Source organism: Pygocentrus nattereri, chromosome 22 (genome assembly GCF_015220715.1).
Source record: "Pygocentrus nattereri isolate fPygNat1 chromosome 22, fPygNat1.pri, whole genome shotgun sequence".
NCBI classification, from domain to species: domain Eukaryota; kingdom Metazoa; phylum Chordata; class Actinopteri; order Characiformes; family Serrasalmidae; genus Pygocentrus; species Pygocentrus nattereri.
In genome coordinates, this window is record NC_051232.1 from 23,607,939 (window position 1) to 23,628,980 (window position 21,042).

Here is a 21,042-nt window from a genome sequence, read left to right on the forward strand (position 1 = left end):
GTGTCACTGTAAATAGAAGGAGCTCATCGGAACTGCTGACCAGTTATTTGGGTGGTGAATCATTTCCACTACAGCGACACTGACAAAGTAATAATCACAAGTGTGTCAGGCACAGGAGCATTATCATACACCTTACACCTATTTGTCATACATCTATTCCCCTCTTTAACCATAAGGAGTGTTGGGCCACATTCTTCATGAGATTAGCACAGGCTAACCACAACAAACATTCCTTCACTGAGGAAAAACAATATGTTAGAAACAAACATGTTGTATTTTCCCCCCCTGGGATGAATCTGCATGTTTAGCTTTGTGCACAGAAGTTTGTTTTGCAAATTTTCCCACATTTTTTTCCTAACTACACTTACACCAGCGGCAGATCATTTTTTTCCTTCAAGAGAATACATTTCTCTTGGCTATATGTTTTTATCTTACTGTTTGAGAGACATTTCTGCATTGTTTTAGAAGAATAAAAACAGAACATCCACATAAACATATGGCAGATGAAAGAGTCAATATGCAAATGACACACATCATCATCTTATAATACTATTAACAGCTCATCTGAATGAATTAACATACCCCTAAATTCATTTAACAAATTCTGTAGTTTGGGTGAGAAGACACAGACAATAAATAAAACATGGTTTAGAGAATGAAAAACAGTGCGATTACTATGTTGCTAATGCTTTCATAGACAAAAACACCCTTAAAATAATATCTATACTTCTTCTTTTCTGAGGGCAGGCAATAAACGCATACTCCTGGTGAGTGTATAATAGCTTAGGGCTAGTATATTATCTCATGGCTAGTGCATCATTATAAAATATTCCACTTGTTTTATGTAATCTGTTAAATTTCCTCTATTACGTCTAACTGTAGTTCCACAGTATGACATCAACCTGCACAGACTCAATACAACTCCAACTGTAATATGAACACATCAAATTTTGTCCACACTTAAATGTAATGAGAACAAACTTATCTGTCACTTATGCTTCCAGTCTACTGGCAAAAACATGAAACATAGTGTGAGAAACATGCCTGCGATGACGGCCCAAGTTCAAGATAAAACTCAGCTTCAGATTTTTCTGAGCGAGTCTGACTGAGCTGGATTTCACTTTATTTATTTCATTCTTTCCTCATTTGATACACGTCATGCTTTGTTTGCATGCACTAGCCCTTTCCTCTGTAGGCAATCTCCTAGCAACTGGTGCCATGACAAGATAATTCATGGGCATCATCCCTCTTATTGGATCTGAAATCGATCAACACTGTGAGCACAGCAGCAGTGAAGAAAAGCTTACAAGAAAACAAAGGAAACACACACACTTCTGCACACACACACACACACACACACACACACACACACACACACACACACACACACACACACACACACACACACACACACGGACACACACAACGCATGTCATGTCGCTTTAGTAACCTCTAACCTCTGACTAGAGAAAAACAAAATGCAGTGCAATCACTTCTGAGAGATAGAAAGAGCAAGAGAGAGGGAGGACAGACAGAGAGAATGGGAGAATGTGCAGAAAAGAGAAAGGGAGAGAGAAAATGAGAGAGAGAGGGACAGAAAGCATGAAGGAGGGAGAGAAAAGTGAAAAGGGTAAAAGAAAATGGCAAAGTGGGACTGGAAAAGACCAACAGTATGAGAGAGAAAGAGGGAATAGAATGAAGGACAAAAGGAATAAGTGTGAGAGGAAGAAACAAATGGAAGGAAGAGAGAGCAAGAGACTGAGAGAGGAAAGGAAGGAAGGAGACCAACAGGCAGAGAGATTGTAGAAGAGAAGCATATAAAGAAAGGAGAGGTAAACCAGAAGAGAGAGAAATAGAGAGAAGGTGTGAGTATAACTGAAAGACAGGAAAAAAGGCTAGAATGATGGAGACAGAAATAGTGAGTGAGAGAGAGAGAGAGAGAGAGAGAAACATAGCGACATAGTTAGAGAAATGTATCTGTCACCTTTCTTACAGTCAAAGCAGCCCGACTCAACCCCACTGAATAAATGGTGGTATTTATGGAAATCCTGTTTGCAGGAAGCGATCGCCAATTTACGTCCCGCCTCACTTTGAGAGAAATATGATCAAAAATTCATTGCACAGCTCAGATGGCACGGCCGCTCTGAGGAAGTCACTGCATTCACGATGTCGGTGGAACGTCAATAAACTGATGAAGATAATGGCTTAATCACATTAACATTTACAGAGGAACACTTATCATCAGACCTCTTAACATTTCCACTTCCTGTCCCGCTCTGTTTCCTAGCAGCACGTTATGAGGTTGTGATCAGAGTAAGGGTGGGCAATATGGCAAAAATATAACATCATGATACACATGATACGTACAGTGATATTCATTCATCTGAGGACTGCAAACACATTAGATTCATAAAAGGCTTCAGATCTGTCTCATTAAAAATATATATTAAAAGCTTTTAAGTTATTCTTAATTCAGCACTTACTAAATTAAATCATTCATTTTCTCCTTTTTTGTGTTTCTGTCTTTCCTGAATACAGTATCTTGAAAAGTGCTTATGAATATTATTATTAGTAGTAGTAGTAGTGGTAGCAGTACTAGTGGAAGTAATGGTATTAGTAGTGATATTAGTAGTAGTGGTATTAGTACTGGTAGTAGCAGTAGTGGTAGTAGTGGTAGTAGTACTGGTAGTAGTAGTAGTGGTATTAGTAGTGGTAGTAATAGTAGTGGTATTACTACTGGTAGAAGCAGTAATGGTATTCACAGTTGTAGTAGTAGTAGTAGTAGAAGTAGTAGTAGTAGTGGTAGTAGTGGTATTAGTACTGGTAGTAGCAGTAGTGGCATTAGTAGTGGTAGTAGTAGTAGTAATGGTATTAGTAGTGGTAGTAGTAGAATGGTATTAGTAGTGGTATTAGTACTGGTAGTAGCAGCAGTGGTAGTAGTAGTATTACTAGTGGTAGTAGTAGACTCTTACAAAGATGGTTCTTCAAGGGTTCTTAAATAAATAAAAAGACTATCTCTATTTAGAACCACTTCATGCTTAAAAGGTTCTTTGCATAGTGAAATGTGTTGTGTAAGGTTCTATATAGAATTTAAAAAAATATTCTAAAAATTGATGAAGATTGATGTCCAATCAGCTACTTATTACAATGAAGTTTATCGCTGCTGTTGAGACAAAAGCCTGTAACTCCACTTTTGTGGTTTTTGACATCATTTGAAAACACCTGTTGCCCTTTACATTCTGTGTAAATATCATGATGAACAGACCCAAAGAAGCGTCATAAAATAACTTAGAAAAAAAATTCTGCTTCCATTGACTTACATTAAAAGTAAAGACGTTTTTACCTTCTCCAGTTAATTTGGAGACAGCGGTGTTATGCGGTTACCGCACACTTTTTATAACAGGCTCTGATATTGGTGTAAATCTGTCTTTTTTATGATCCATGCTATTGTTCAGTGTTCTTGAAGTACTGACAACACCCATGATATGATTTATCACAAAAATGATGACATATCACCATACTGCCCACCCTTAGTTCAGAGAGGAGTCTTCTGACTTTGTGCTGTGGGTGACAAACTGACACTAGCTGTCTAAAATGTCACAACTGAATGATTGGGGGTTTAATAGATGGGAGGAAGCTGGCTTTTGAAGGGAGAAGGAGAACATTAAATGCCTTTGAGTGGTAATTATCTAAGTTATGGACGTCATCAGCGTGTTTCTCATGCTAATGGCCTCAGCAGCAATCAAAGGCAGAACGGAGGCTGTTCTGTTAATATTCTGGAGAGATTCATGAGGAGAAACAAACCAGATTCTACAGAACAAAGACAGACAATTTGGATTCTGTTTGGAAAATGGGTAACACTTTAAATTAAGTGTTGACTAACATGAAGTCATGCATTAGTAAACATGAACAAGACATGAAGTAATACATTAACAATGGTACCTAATGTTAAGTAAACATGTAACAACTTCATTAGTTTATGTTTTGGTGTTTTGCTTATGTACTGCAGTTATACATAATGCTTGAAAAAGCAGTGTTAAGTAATGGTTATGGCTGAAATGATGCTTTACAAATGGTAGCCACTAACTTGTTTTATTTGCTTACTTCCATTTACTGATGTAGCTTTTTGTGCTTTGTACTGTAAGATAAATTAAATGATAACACTTTTACTTCTCCCTGCTTTTCCCTCATTTCCATTTCAGCCATTAAAGTTTAGTTGCTTGTTGGGGTTTCATTGTATCATCTTGTTGAGGTGGTTCAGCTCCTGTTTTGCTTCTTTGTTGCTCACATCTCTCACTTTGGAGCTTTAAAATTTTATTTTAGATGCAAAAGGGAATACAAAGTTAAGAATATAGTCTTAGGTTCCTATGCTGAGAGATTCTGGATGTACTGAGCTTGACTGGACCTTTCCAAGTTACTCATTACTTATGTATGTAAATGAGCACAAGGTAACATCATTATTATTTTATATATACAAGCTTACATTAATATGCTACATGCTGATGTATGTTAGATATGCTTCTCTGTGTATTGCAAGAAGGAATTATTCATGCCATTCTCTCAGTCATATCAGTCAGGTCTGGATGGGGCAGCATACTGAAATGATTTACTCACCTGCCCAATTTCGCTTCCTTTTGGTGTGAATGGGACAGTTTTAGGAAGTCACCATACATTTAGAAATTGTAAATATAAACATGATTGTATAAACAGACATTTTCCTCAAAGGAAACTCAGAGAGCATAACATGCTTTATTTTAAAACCACTAACGTCTTAAAATGCATTACAAACATCTATTAAACATTACTAAAGGTATATAAAGTCTGGCTCAGTGAATTGAAAATACCTGATGTAAAGTGAAAACAAATAATGCCTTAATAATGCATTACAAACATCTATTAAACATTACTAAAGGTATATAAAGTCTGGCTCAGTGAATTGAAAATACCTGATGTAAAGTGAAAACAAATAATGCCTTAATAATGCATTACAAACATCTATTAAACATTACTAAAGGTATATAAAGTCTTACTCAGTGAATTGAAAATACCTGATGTAAAGTGAAAACAAATAATGCCTTAGTAATGCATTATAAACATCTATTAAACATTACTAAAGGTATATAAGGTCTTGCTCAGTGAATTTAATACACCTGATGTAAAGTGAAAACCAACAATGCCTTAATAATGCATTACAAACAACTATTAGACATTACTTAAGATTTATAAGCTTTATAAGGTCTTGTTCAATTAAATTAACCAGAAAATGAATGTTGGAGCACACAGAGTTTAAGCATTTGTAACCTGTTGCTTCCATAAACTGCAAAATAAACATTCTGAACTTCTAGAGTAGATAGTAGATTATTATTTAGGTAGGAGAGAACAGGAGATCCTGCACCCTGGCATTTGAGGACCATTACACTCTTAAAAAGAGAGTGTTCTTTAGAGCAGATTAAAATGATATAGAATAATAATTGAAACAGTATTTTTAAATTCTATATATCATATAAAAGTCTGTACTGGATTTTACAAACATTGATAGTTTATGATGATTGGGCACCTAGTGTCATATCTAATGCGATTACAAAATCTGGTTCTATAAACTGGATTAAAGGTCCAGATTTGAAGACCTATATTATATACCTTAGATTATGTTTACTTTAAAGGAATTCCCAGGAATTGTTTTTAACATAACATGTAACTGCCTCAACTGTAGTACATAATCAATAATTATATTCTACTGACAGATTAGCAAAACAACAGAAAAAAACACACTTATCCACACTTTTCCTGAAAACTCAATGGGATGCCTTGATGCCTCACTTTTGCCAGTTATTGTTTCAAGTTGTGCTAATATTCCAGCAGTGCAAACCAAGGACCACAAGGCTCAAACATGAGCTCAAGCTTAACAAGTCCTGTTTTCGAGTGCCACAAAAAAAGTGAAGTTCTTTCAAATGCTTTTTGAAATACTTTGAACACCAGCAGATAAGCGTTGTTCGTACCCTGTGTGTTTCATTTTACGTCAAAGAAGAAGGAAAGACAACTGGTGTAGTAGCTTTAAAACAGAAATATCCTCCAAAGAGAATATATGTTTGCTCATAAAAATAAGATACATAGCAGATACAACTTCCACAAGACAGCTGCTGCATAGCTGGAGGACTTCCCAACCCTGCATGTACAAGCAACCCACTTTCTCGACCACTCCACTTTCCCTTAACATTATCCGCACCTGTAATTTATGGCTGATGCTCTTAACTTGGCCTTAACTCAGCTTTAAAATGAAATTGCTATGTTTTCTATAAAAGTCTTCCTTATTCTGTTACTATAAAGATAATTGTATGCCTCTGTGCTTTTATAAATCTGTAACTCTTCACCTACTACACCTTCAGAACAGACCACATAGTTCTCTATATCAGCATAGCCAACATCAAGCCACAATTTCATGTTATATTGCCACTGTGACAGCATTGGGGGATTTGAGGAATTGTCAAAACTTGTTATAATGTCATTAAGAAGCAACCACCTAGTATTTTCAGATATTTTAGTAAATAAACCACTACCAGAAAACAACAACAAAAAAGTAGAAACCAAAAACCAGCTTTGACTATGAATCTTGGCAAAGATTAAAGTTCTGGAAAATTGTGAATAGTATAAGCCAATATGTGATAAGGCAACTTCTTATTAAACATGCGCTGGAAGTTAATTATGAATATTTTAAAGTCATATTTCATGAAGGGTTTTGTTCGTTGCTTAAAAAAAAGCTACTCCTACTTCTTAATTGTAATTTAACTTGCTAGATAAAAGCTATTTTCAGTTCAAGCCACACCCATAGGTCCAGATGTATATGAAAGTGACTCGTCTGTGACTGAGCACAATTAAAGCATAATTAGGATTTAGGACACAGGGAAATATCCAATTACTGAAAATGTTAAGTCATTTTAACAGGTTCCAAGTGAGTGAAAGACACTTTAAACTGTTCCAGGGAGGAGGGAGATTAAATTCTCTTCAATCTTTTCACAACTGCTGGGAAAAGAAACGCCTTCTTTTACAGTGTTCCCTGGGGTTTGCATTCAGAAGCATGGGAGCAGAGAGGGAGAAAAGTATATATATATATATATATATATATATATATATATATGGAGAGAAAGAAAGAGAGGGAGGGAGGAAGGGAGGAAAAATTATGAGAAGAGGGAAGAGGTGGGAGGAGTGAAGAAAAGAGTATAGATGAAAAATAGTGAACATGTGGAAGGAAAAATATGGTGACTCTCTCCTCCTTCCTCTTTCTCCTGTTTTCTCTTTTTCTCTTTTTCCTTTCTCTTTCTCTCTTACTCCCTTTCCTCTCCTCTTTCTCCTCCTCTCATTCTTTCACCCCTGTATATCCCTGTCTCTCTCTCTCTCTCTCTCTCTCTCTCTCTGTCTCTCTCACAGTACAAAAACAATCATAATTGCAGTTTAAGCACGTGAGTGAGTACCGAGAACATGAATAGATACACATTTCATTGCTCAGTAGAGGCTGGACCACTGGGAATGTTTGTATCGATATCAGACACTTTTGATTGGCGATTCCCTCGACAACCACTCATTCTTTCTACATTAATCTGGGATGCCTTATGGAGTAATTCTCTATCCTTTGCTTTATTCTTCTTCTTCCTCTTCTCCTCTTTCTTCCCTCTCCCTCTCTCCCTCGTGCCACCTGAGTACGTCAGTTTAATGAAATTACATACACTGCTGCATCGCCTCTGCTCATGAAAGGAGGCGATCATCTCTCCCCGAGAATGAAAGAAAGACAGAAAAGGCAGAGTGAAAGTGAAGAAGTGAAAGGCAAACGTGAACAAACCAGCGGACTTGAAAGGAGCCAGAAAATGAGGTCCTGTCCCTCGTCTCCTCTCCTCCGCGCTGTTTCTCTTGTTCTCCTCGACCACAATTACAGCAGGAAAAAAAGCAGCGGCAGAGGGAAGAAAGGAGGGAGATATGGAGAGGGGAAAAAAAGAGAGGGCCGCCTAATCGCTCTCATTTCACATTCACTCTGTCTGCCTGTCAATTCACTCTTGTGTATTGAAGAACTATTATATAGGCATTTCTGAGCTATTGCCCTGGGTGACTCCGCAGTGGAGCAGGGAACTGTGGGAAATGTAGTCCTGTGTGTACTCACCTACACTGCCCATCAAAAGAACTTTTTCCACTGTTACTTTTCAACAGGTAGCATTGGGCTGACGTCACACTGGTCGTCACCACCATATTGTTCACATACTGCCATGACAGCAGCAACAGTGGTGCTCAGGGCCAGTCTTTGTACACTGTTCATAAACATACTGACAGACAAATCACAGCCACGGTTTGAGCAGCTGAAATGTAAATAGGCTAGCCAGACAGGTAATGTTAGCTGCTGTTGGCAATGTAAAAAAGAGGTCAAACAGAACTAAACCACGATAAACTTAAAGAATACTGTGACAGTGCTGTTTATCAGAGCGTTGCTGCTCCACACTTTCAGCTTCCCAGACGCTTTCGCTGGCTCCGCTAATGTTTTTCATCATAACAAACAGACAATCCTTCAACTCTGTCTTCTCAGTATTCACCACCATCATTGTATTATTTTATCTGATGAGTTTTCATCAACATTAACACATACTTTTAAAACACTGTTTGAAAAAAAATCTTAAGTAAAAAGTTTTCAGTGCAGATAAATGTAGCGCCATTATGCTGGTGACTACGCTGACTAAGCAGATAAGTTAAGATTTCAGACTTAAGAAGTAATACAGCCCCTGGTCTCAACATCTTAGCACAGGTACTTCTGTAGTTTTGCCTTTGTGCTGAGAATGGTTCACTATTTATAACTGGGATTGACTGATGACTGACTTAAGCAATATAACTATGTCTAGACCTCTGATGCTTTAGCTAGACAATGAATCCAGCTAAGCGAACGTTAGTCATGTGTATGTTTTCAGCTGCTGCGATATGTATACTGATGGAATATGTATAAGGTTATTATTGATGACTGTATATACTATTGCATCTAGTACGTTTTAATTAATCTATGCTTACTCAAAAAAACTGTTAGATTGTGAGCCTTTGTTTCCTCAGTGTCTTGCACTATGACGACAGCCTGATATTTTCCAACACCAATAATCGTTTGAGACACCATAAAACTCTTCTCCATGTCCAACTCTTCGCTGACCAATAAAGCATATGTCTTTGTGAGACTCAAGATAAAAATGCTACTTTAATAAGTTAATGCTTCACATTGAGCTCTTTTCACTCACATGTGCACATGCTGCTTTTACAAGCCTACAGCCCAACAGTCAACTCTCCAATTTCTGTTCTCACACACACACACAAAATATGATTTTAACAGGTCTTCTGCCTCTCGTCTATTCCACTCCCACAAGTCTATTTGCAAGGTGACTCCAATAAATTAACTTTTGCAACCCCTTTTAATATAAAAAACTCAAAGCATACCAGATGCTCCCACAAACCTCATCCTTGTCGATTTGACATACATTTGCAGCCACTCAAAAAGCACACAGCTTGCCAGTGAAGCAGTCAGTAACCTTCCTCCAAATTTCTGATCAAGCCTTAATACATGGGCTGGGGTGAATGAGGTGGCTAGCAGTCAGGAACAGCCTGTGAATGGTTATGTTTACATAGATTTTTGCCAATCCAATTGAATACATTCTGATTACAGATTAAGACTTTGGTGTTTATATACACAATCTATTCAACAATCTGATGGAAAATTGACATTTACGTGTGCACTACAAGTAATTCTATCCAAAATGACATGCATTGAGTACCACATGGAGTAATCGTTACCATAACAGTGAACATCACATGAGTCTAGTCAGTGAGATGAGTTTTCAGTTGGCACGCTTGTGTTATTAATTGCATTAAAACTATGTCAGACTCAGAAAAATGTACCTCACATGTACTTATGAAAGAAGGGGTGAGAAGATGTCGTGTTCTGAGACACATAAGTTGGACGCCCGTCCCATCGCCATCTTTCAAAGTTCAAAGCATTAACCTTGTCTCCTCTGCAGACTATTGTCTGTTCCTGCCATATTGAACATTATAAACTTTTGCTATGAATAGAACTTACAACCATGTGTCACTGTGTTTGCACACTGTTAAATTAGACCTCTGCATTTAACCCATCCGTGCAGTGAAACACCCACATACATGCACACTAGTGAACACACACACTAGGGGGCAGTGGGCAGCCCTATCCACAGCACCCGGGGGACAATTGGGGGTTAGGTGCCTTGCTCAAGGACACTTCAGTCATGGACTGTCAGTTGAGGGGATCGAACTGGCAACCTTCCGGTCACAGGGCTGGTTCCCTAACCTCCAGCCCACAACTTCCCGCGATGCACCTGTAGAACATACTTACACGTTCCATTTGGAACGTAATCAGTTACAGGCATTTACATGGCTATAATTCTTCAGTTGAACTGATTATTTACAGGATTACCCACCTTGTTCAATTGGACAGAAATTGTATTCCGAATGGCCACAGTCAGACTAGACTATATCAATTGAGGTGTATACATGGACGATTGAGCCATTAATTGGATTATTGACGGATTATTAGGATGCATGTAAATGTGGCGTGTGTGTGAGTGAGTGTGTGTCTGCATATATATTATCTCTGTCTAATGTACATGACTTTTTTTTTTTTTTTATAAATACAGTGTATGTGTGAGTAAACAGTTGCTAAACAAGTAGCAGGTATCGGGTGCCATCCTCTTCCAGCACAAGAATACCTTGATAACGTCTTTTAATTTATCACAACAAGGTCAACAAATGAGTATGGTAACCGCTGAGGAGAATACAGACATGCCTCAAAGTGAAAGAAAGAGTAAAATTAAATGTACTGTGAGAGGAGGATGGTGGTAAATCTGGGTGATACAGCAAAAAGTATAACATCTTGCTAACTGAAGGCACACACACACACACACACACACACACACACACACACACACGCACACACACACACACACACACACACACACCCCTTCTGTTTGTCCCTCCGGGGGGGGTTAACTGAAGGCATGTTTTAGAAATCTAACTAAATAAAACTAAACTAAATTCAGTGTACAATGCTTTAGAAACACAGCTTATATGGACATAAATTTAAACATGTGAACACAAATTTAGAAGTTGCTAAATGTGTGTTTAACCCCTTAAAATCCAAGGTTTATTACATACTAAGGCTCATTATTACTAGTAACTCCAGGGACTTGGCTGAGCTACACTTAGGTAATAGTGTGTAATAAAACTCTGGGCTTGCCGAAAGGCCCTTGCCATTTAAGGGGTTAAAAGATTCAGGCCAACAGAAATATATGAGGTATAATCTGGTACCATTATTGAAAATTGTCAGAATGTAGGCCACATTTCTTGGCTGTATCTGAGAGATCCTTCAGAACGGAACAGCCTTTGATAACGTAGCAGTTTAAAAGCATAGTGGATGCCTAGACTGCAACCTAGCTTTTGGAACAAAGCTCCTGTTATGTCACCATGCCACCACCCGTGACCTCAGTCTCCTCCCTCACCAAATTTGTTGAGTTGCCCAACTATGTCAGGTTAGTCCTGGTGTATATGTAGCCCCAGCAGTCTTTTTGTCAGGTCTTTTGTTTTGCTGTGCATGTGTTTGCTATGTTGTGTCTGCAATCACGGCTCATCCCTTGAGTTTGCTTTCTGTCTCTTTGTTAGCTCCTAGCCTTGTGCTCCTGCCTTATTTAGTTTGTTCAGTGTAAGTTTAGTTCTGCTTTTGTTCTCTGTTTTGTTTGTTGTGCCCTACTGCAAACTCTCAGTGGTTTGGATTTGTTTCATTAAAATGCTCACACATCCACCTGCATCCAGCAGAAAAAAGTACAGTTTTCCTGTAATAAGTTCAAGTTGTCTTGTTGAAATTATTTTTGCTCTTGCCTTAATTTGAATATGTCTTTATGTATATGCCTTTCAAAAGACAAGTGGCCTAAAACTAAACAGGAGTAATCAGATTACATGAATTAGAAATATTTTGGATTAGGTTACAGATTATATTTTAACTTGTAGTCAGTAATCTGCACTGGAGTTTGCCATTCAGCATTGCTTCATACAAAATGTTCCATTCTACAGAAACAACATTCTACTTACCACTATTTCACCAATATGAGCATAACACATAAAATATCAGATGTTTGAGGCCACATGTTTATATCCTGCACATGAATACACTTCTCAGATAACATGCAAATGCAAATCTCACTTGAGTTCTAGTCAAAATCTTATCCCAAACTGCCTGTCTGAAGGTTTAATTAATCAATAGGACATGATTAAAAATGCTTTGTGGCCTGATACTCTGATGGAGCTTGTCTCCTCACAGTTCCTGCAGCTATAGACAAATATCCAAAATGACCACGAAAAAGACATGAAAAGTTATGCGGACATCACAGTCTCCACAAAATGTTACGATGAGAAGATTAGCTAGATTGGTGGACTGGATCTGTGTAACCTGCCTATCTCTAAAATTCAGAAACTTCCAATTCATGAGGTTTTACCACACACTTTGATACTACACCTGCTACATTGATGAGTGCACTTCTACTGGCACTGCACTGTTTCAGTATTTAGTGTGCTAGCATGCAGGTTGAGATGCAGAACTAGCAATGCAGTGGGAAATCTCAGCAGCTTATTTTTCAGGTTATATGTGTTCTCTCTAACCCTAACAAATAAAAATCACTCAGTTCACTCAAATACATCACTTCATACACTTTAAAAATTATTTTTAAAGTGAGTATTTCCAAAAAAACAGGCTTTACTGCATTTGCTGGATTGGTTAGAATTTATCTCATAACAAAGTGCCATTGTGCTGCTGATTGAACTTGAAGATGTCTACCATTTTGGAGGTGGCATCATCAGAATACTATGTATATTAGGCTGTGCACGACATCATAAAATACAAAAAACAACAACCACACTGACTGGTATAGGTCTTCTACTAGGAAATCTGCTTGCTTAACTTCATAAAGCACACTAGTTAATAACACTCACTCTGTACTCACATTGTACAAGTTAGCAAACTATAACACAATGCCAAAACAACTGTATGCTCTCATCCCTATAACCACTTTGTGAATTTGGTGCTTTGGTGCTTATTTGGTGCTTTCCTCACTCTCTTAACTACTGCATATAACACTAGTTTGATCTTGGTTAGGTAATAATTCATGACTACTGGATTACATGGTAACACTTTATTTGGAGTGATCCTTTGTAGAGGATTAATAAACTCGGTAAACAGATTATCATTGACACATCAACAACATAGTGAAGTAGCAGTAGAGAAGCATCTGAATACACTTAAGTAAACATCTTGCTGATGTTCTGTTGCCACATTACATACATGAAATAGATGGATTGTTAATATGTTGCTGAATATTTTACAGCAGTCACTGTACAATTTACAGTAGTTAGTGAATAATTCAAAGCAGTGGTGTATAATTTAAAATAGCCACTGAATAATTCATAGGAGTTAATAAACAATTTGTAGTGGCCACCAAAACTATAGTAGGTTCTAAATAATTCATTGCAGTTGTTGTTTATAGAAGTTACTGAATAAGACAATGTATCTACCAGATAATAAGGAACAATAAAGGAATAAGCCCTCAGTTTATAATGGTTAACATATACCAGCCATAAATATTTAAACAAGCAAGCATCTGAGCTATTATACTGATGTAGAAACTTTCACTATTTTACTGCTTTTTATGTGAAAAAAAAGAAAAGCAAAAGTATTTTTACCCCTTTTTACTTATTTTTTGTTCTCTTTGACTTTACAGAAAAAGAATATGGGCAATTAACCCCTATATAACCTCTTTTACTTTTTTCTTTAAATAACTGAATCCTTTTTCCTGTACAAAAATTATTCAAATGACCCTGAAACCTTGCTCTTTGACTGTGGTTTAAACTGTGTGGTAAAAAGAACCTGCAGTAAGCAGCTTTCAGGTCTACCTACTACATTCCCTCTGGAAGACCTGGCAAATCCCACTGAAGGCTGAGACTAAGGCCGGGATTCTGCAGAACAAGCAGTCCAGTATAGGCTGTGAGCAGTCCAGTATATTCTGTGGTAGTTTTTTTTTCTCTGTAAGTAAATGGCTGCTCAGATTTTCTGTGAAGTTGAGAAGTTAACAGCCAGCTGACCGCTCAGCAGAAATTATGCAATTATGCTAAATGTGAGCTTCCGTCTGTACTGGGTAACACTAGATATTACCAAGAGAACCTTTTAAGTGAGTACATGAGTAAAAAGAACAAAATAAGAAAAAAGAAAAAGAAAGAAATATGAGTTCACTCCCATTTAAAATTCACTCTTGCTCTGTTTGCCTGTGATGTCTTATTTCTAAGCGCTTAAGTTTTTGTCTATAAGTAATTTAGGTTTGCTGTCTGTTGTTTCCATCTTCTCTTTTCATACACATCAACACTGGTCTATGGCTTAATATCTCTACTGATGACTCCAGGAGCATGAGTAGCTTGTGGATTGTTCTCAATTTATCTAACTGAAGAAACAGCTTACTACTGAATCCACCTATTAACGTGTGTCAAAAACAAATTGCTAACCCAAAACCCATAGGACAAACCTCGGGCGCTCAGAAGGTGCATGCCACTCAAATTAAAGATCAAAGTACATCAGGCAATATAACTTTCTAATGCCACTCTTTTACTTTGCAGGTGACCTGTAGGCTGTATAAAACTGTTCATTATGGTTACAATTAAAAGTTAAAATGTTACTTCAAGCATCTTGAAAAGCAAATTAAAGACTTATAACCTCATTAATGTTGTTTTGCCACAGGACTTAGCAGCACAACTAAAACAATATCGGTCTGAGATGTTGTTGCCTGGTGGCATTCTTAATTCTTCAAGCTAAAGCAGCTGTCAGTCATTTAGTTTCACCTTTAGCACACAACCAAAATTAGTAAATCTTGAAAGTCAATCAGAAACCAAACGTACCTTTTATTAATTCACGTCTTTGGTCACACTAAGCATGATTCATAATAGACAAAATTCTTGTTTTCTTGCAATATTTGAAGGAAGTGTCGAGTCCTTTGCTTTTTGTTAGAATCACAAATCAGAATCACCAATCATTTGGCAAAAATGTTTAGTTAGCTCAGAGACCCTTTCTGATAGCACACTTCACTCAGAAATATGTCACAGTACAGAGAGAAAGCACATTGTGATATCCAATTCATGGTGACTTTAAATAATTATCGCTGTGATAAAGGATAGATAGATAGATAGATAGATAGATAGATAGATAGATAGATAGATAGATAGATAGATAGATAGATAGATAACATTTTAAAACAACATAAATGTAAAAATCTAAATAAAACAAATATAACAATATAAAACAAAGAAATTAAGAACCTGAACAATAAATACTGAAAGAGTGGGTGCAGGTGTGCAAGCAACAGAAAGTGAGAGAGAGGGAGAGAGAAAGAGCGAACATGAGAGAGAGAGAGAGAGAGAGAGAGATAGACAGAGAGGGAGAGAGAAAGAGAAAAAGCAGAGATTTTCTCTGGAATTTTTCCAGACGCAGTGAGACTTAGGCGATGTTGATTTACAAACAAACAGGCCATAATTGCAGACACTTAGAAGTTGTTTTGTGGGAGTGTGACTTTAATCTGCGAGGTTCTGCCTGGTACAATGCCAAACTGCTTATTACAATAGAATGGGAGCAACTGATTAAGTGTGTGTGTGTGTGTGTGTGTGTGTGTGTGTGTGTGTGTGTGTACGCACTCATAGGTGTGTGTGTGTGTAAACAGTGCAATCATTGTTGCTTGTGTCAACAGAGGCAGCACAACATTTGATTTGACATCAGTGCCAAGGACATGACCTTCAGCAGTGCAGTGTGATCTTTTAAAAGACACGATCAAGAAAAGATAGAAAATATGAGTCCACTTACCCACTTGGGATGAGTCACCTAGACACAGAGGGAGAGAGAGAGAGAGAGAAGGAGAGAGAGGGAGAGAGAGAAAGAATGATTAGACTTTAGATAGAGATATTCGATTTTGCAACCTGCATGTTGTCAGTGTAATATCAAAACTTCATACCAGTTTTTTCCATGTTTGACTTTTTATACATATTAAAACATTACGCTGCCTTTACACTGTGTGAACAATTCATCATGAATAGACTGACATGAATAGATTTTCATCTAAAATGAAAATCATGTTAGGTTACTGTACACTACAGCCCCCCCTTCTCCTATAAACCTTCCACTGCACAGATATAAGGTCTTGTTACCACAGCAACGTGAGAAATACCTTCTAAACCACAAACAGAGCAAAACCACAACAGCAATTTAGCTCAGATCAGTTTACCCTGCTGAGATACTACCTTGGGTCAAACTTAAAATGTTTTCTTTCTTTGTTTTCTTTTCCATCTTCCATAACAACACATTCTCATTTCTGCTGTTAACCAACTTACTGTGACCTTTTATTCATCCAGGGTTTATGAGAAACTAATATAATGTAGTATAGCACTTGGAAAAATGGTCACAGACTAATGAAAAAAAAAAAACCCTGAAAAATTGCAATCTTAAACATTATAAACAATTAATAGAACATTCATAATAACTGACATTATACAGCCACAACAAAGGATAATCATCTTCAAAAGAGCTTATACTTTGAATGTCACCCATCTGTGTGACTATCTCTTATTAAAGTGATATTTCAGCAAAATTCCAGCAGTTAGCACAATGGAAATGTGCTAGCTCTACGCCTCCGTTACTCATTAACTCCTTGTAGTTCCAGTAAGTCTTGGCTGACCTTTGGGCTGATGTGCAAACTGTTGATTTGTGGCCAAACCATTATTTTAATATCTGCGATGACTGACTATACAACCAGCGTGTTTTGAAAATTTCAGGCTTAAAAGCTTATCAAAACAAGCTGTGTTCCTCCCACCTACACTAAAATACATGCATACATATATTTCCTGAAGGGTTCAAGTATGAGCATAGGTGTGGGTAGTGCGTAAGTTGCTGGCCAGTCTGCCAACTGATGATAAGCTATGATAAATCCTTGGGTTTTTACACCACAAACTTTCTACTTAACACTTTTAGTGCTGCCTACCAAAGCAGGGTCATTTAAAAGCATAATTACCTGAAGAGGTGTCAAAGGTGTGTTTATCTGTCATGACTGATTGTAAGTTGTAGTCTCACAGTAGGACTTTTGCACTATATCAGATTGTGTGGGCAGAGTGAAGATGATCTTACACACACAAACACACACACACCAGAGCAGATAGATAGTGGTAGAGGCTCTTGGCTGCTGTGCCCACTGCCTGTCCTTAAAAAAAAGGCTTGAACATCAAGAGCATCAAATTTGGACACCTCTCTGGAGCTTATTGTGTGTATGTATGTGTGTGGGTCTCATATACTCTTTGTTAAGTGTTAGCTTATAAAATATTGAGGCAATTATATGCAAAAGTTTGAACCCTCTTGTTCAAATTGATCTACTAAGTGAAAATAACGGAAGCTCCAAAGAGATACATAAGATACTTAAATATGACATTTTATCAGCACTCTTTTATCATAATATCACCAGGGCACTGAAAATAAGTACTCTAGCCAATCACAAGCTCCTTTCGTATATGCACTTTCATTTGGGAATTTATTGGCTATTAAAGAGGAAGGGGTTATGGGTGAAAGCAAGCCAGTGTCAAAATCCCGGTACAGTTGACACAGTGAATTGCCTTCACGAGACCTAGAACAATACCTGGAACATGATCAGGAGGACTCATGTGTGAACAGAAGCTGGTACCTTACTGGGAAATACAAAGACACCTAAGTTACAGTGGGTGAGGCTGAATGTTGCTGTGACGGTTTTGTTTTTACCGACTTTTTATTTCTGAGAGTGAAAACATCACAGGAATGTATACTGTACATGACTTCTTTGCAAAAGTGACACGCCACATCCACAAAGGAAACGTTTTTATAGTCTTTACAGACTTTTTCATTTTTTACCAGAGAAGAAAGTTCAGGGAGGGAGGATAGACTTGTATATCTCTGCTGTCAGAACAAAACCTTGTATCTCCATTTTTGTTGTTTTTAAGGTTTTGACATAATTTGAAAATGCCTGGTGCTCTTTACATTGTGTGTAAATATCATTATGAATGGCCCAAAGTGAAAAAAAAAATGGCCCAAAAAGTCAACGTGAAAGAGGCTACAGTGTGAACAACCTGATCAATTCCAGAAAAGTGTCTCTGCAGGTGTTTTGATAAATTTGCATTCACATAATCCAACAAAAGAAATTAGTTTAGGTCACAATCATGCAAGCTAATCTTTAATCACATTACTGATTCACCCATGTGATTTTAATACACTCCAAGGTATGTTGCAATTGCAATATGTAGTAATATAATCACAACACTATATTGTACAACGCAGTGTACACCAAAAACATGTCTGACTTAACTTTATTTCTTTCATGAATTGTGGGATAAACTAAATACACCTTCTGCTTAACTTATGTACAAACACAAGTTAAAGACAGGTGAAATATAAATAAAAATAAATAATAAAAAAAAGCAAAAACAAATAAAAATTAAAGCAGTGATTTATAAATCTACTTTCATCTTTTTTATATGAATGAAAACAATACAAAGACAAAATATAATTTTTTTTACCTTATCAACTTCATTGTTTTCTTTTTTTATAAATATACATTATTTCTGAAAAATTTGATGCCTGTAATATGTTCCAAAACTGTTCATAATTTCAGACTACTAACAATGTGAAATGTTTAAAAAAAACAGCTTAAACACGACTGCACTATGACGGCACTGCATTAAAAACAAGCATGTTTCTGTAATTGACATCACCGCATGAGCTTCAGAATACTTAAAATATTATATTCAGAATATATAAAAATGTCACAACATCTGCGAATGCAAGTTCAGCCTGTATCATGCACAGTGGAAGTCAACAGTATCCAGAAGAAATGCTTCTAACTTCTCTGGGCTCAAATTTGTCTGAAATGGAATGATGTACAGAGAAAATGTACATGTGTTCTGATGAGTCAACCTTTCAGGTTGTTTATGGAAACAATGGATGTTGTGATCTCTGGGCCAAAGAAAACTACGATTATCCAGACTGTTACCTGAACTTTAGTTCAAAGGAAGCGTCTGTCATGGTATGGGGGAGGCCCAATACGGCTATGCGACTGAAGACTTGCAACATGATGACAATGGCAAATGAATTCCACATTCAAAATTGGATAAGATCGTGTTCATTCCTAAACCATTATGAAGTGTTGTTAAAAGGATAGATGATGCAGTGGTGACCAAGTCTCTTTTTTTTTGGAATGTGTTTCAGGCATCAATTTTAGAATAAGTGTGCAAAAAAAAGTACTAATCACTGCTTTCCGGTTGTTTTCTTTTTAGCATTTCACATACTGTCCCAACATTTTTGGAATTTACACACAACCTCCTTTATTGAATTAAACAAGGTCCCTCAAGTGCTATAAACATTTTGGAGCATCCTGGCATAATGCATGCAATGTATTCATCTCTAAGCAGTACAGTGACCCCTGAATGCTTCAAACATTAAAACTGAGCAAAAGTTTGAGGTGACCAACTTTTTTGAGTGATACGACAAAGTACAAGCAGAAAGGCACAGAATTCTTTGCTAGACAAAAACTTGAGAACCAAAATCTTTTCGACAAAGAAATCAATGAAGAAGGATTACAAAAGAAAATTCTACTAAAAGGATAAAAAACCCACAGAAATGTAGTAGGGCCAAAAGAAAACATTAATTTATGCTGAAACTTATGGTTATTTCAGTAGATAATCATAAATGTTAATTAATTAAAAACTATGGCTATAATAGGCTATTAACTAATTAACCTAGTAACTGCTTTTCATTTATTCAGCTAATCTAGCTATTACGCAAACTTGGTTTCCTCTCACTTTGTCCCTGTTACAGAACCTGTATTATTCAAAGTTCTGTTTATGCAACAAAAAGTTTCTTCTTTCATGGTGCCAAAGGTTTCCGTAGTGTACTGCAATTGACTGTGCATTTCATTTGAACATTAGAGAGTAGTTGCCACTAATCCTGTTCCTGAGGATTCATCTTCCTGTAGAGTTTAATTCCAGATTCTCTACCACACCTGCTCCAGCTAATTAACATCATCAGAAGGCCTTGATTGGCTGATTCAGATACATTAGTGTTGGGGGCAGCATGTTAGATACCAGTTGGAACTAAACAGTAAGTAATTAGAGCTTATAGAGCATTATAGAGCATAATAAGACATTTCTCAATGTGAACACTGCAACTGAGACGAGACCTTACTATCATAGCAGTGTTATATTAAGGCTTCTTTTCATTGCTCAGACAGTTTCAACACAGCATAAGTAAGCTAAGTAGACTGATGAAAGCAATGTGTTGTTTAAGCATTACAATATACATTTCATAGCAGTTTGTTACAAATCCTGGTGCTGTGGCATCTTGTCATGGCCACTGACGGCTGTTCCCTCCATTTTTTGTTTTGAGCAGTGTGTGGAGGATTGTGTTTTCTTGTCTGCATTCGAAGGATCCTAGAAAGTGTGACAGCCTTCAGTGGCATAATGACTCTCTCTCCTTCTCTGAGAGCAGAGATCTGAGCAGAAGATAAAGGAAAAGGCGGGGAAAGCCATCAACAATCAACAGGACGCGAGCTTTCAACACAGCATGACAGCAACGATGGTGGCTTCTCTCCGTCAAAAGACACACATGGAACCTCCATCTCCAAGGGGAGGAAGAAAGAGAGGGATAGAATGTAAAAGAGAAAAAAAAATGTTGAAAAAAAGAGCTGCAGGGTTCAAAAACAGTCAACGCAGCGTTCTTGAATTCCAGTTTCATGCGACGGTTTTTGAGTCGGGATTGCACCAGGGATTTTGGCATTCAAGGGTAAAACTGTCTGATTAATGCAAATACCAACAGAAGAAAAATAAAAGAGTTCTAGCTAGAAGAAGTGTTGGTATTTGAGGGAACTGTAAATGCTTGAGCATTTGTTTGGTAAAGTCTTTGCAATT

At 37.2% G+C, this 21,042-nt stretch overlaps 1 protein-coding gene across 11 annotated transcripts in view; it reads right to left on the reverse strand.

Moving 5' to 3' along the window:
* nrxn2b (neurexin 2b) overlaps positions 1–21,042 on the reverse strand; it is an 863,803-nt gene that overhangs the window by 532,244 nt on the left and 310,517 nt on the right. For all 11 annotated transcript variants that reach the window (XM_037533024.1, XM_017697610.2, XM_037533021.1 and 8 more), the window contains one exon: positions 15,932–15,949. In XM_037533024.1, the coding sequence (XP_037388921.1) occupies positions 15,932–15,949 (18 nt within the window). The remainder of the gene's footprint in view (positions 1–15,931; positions 15,950–21,042) is intronic.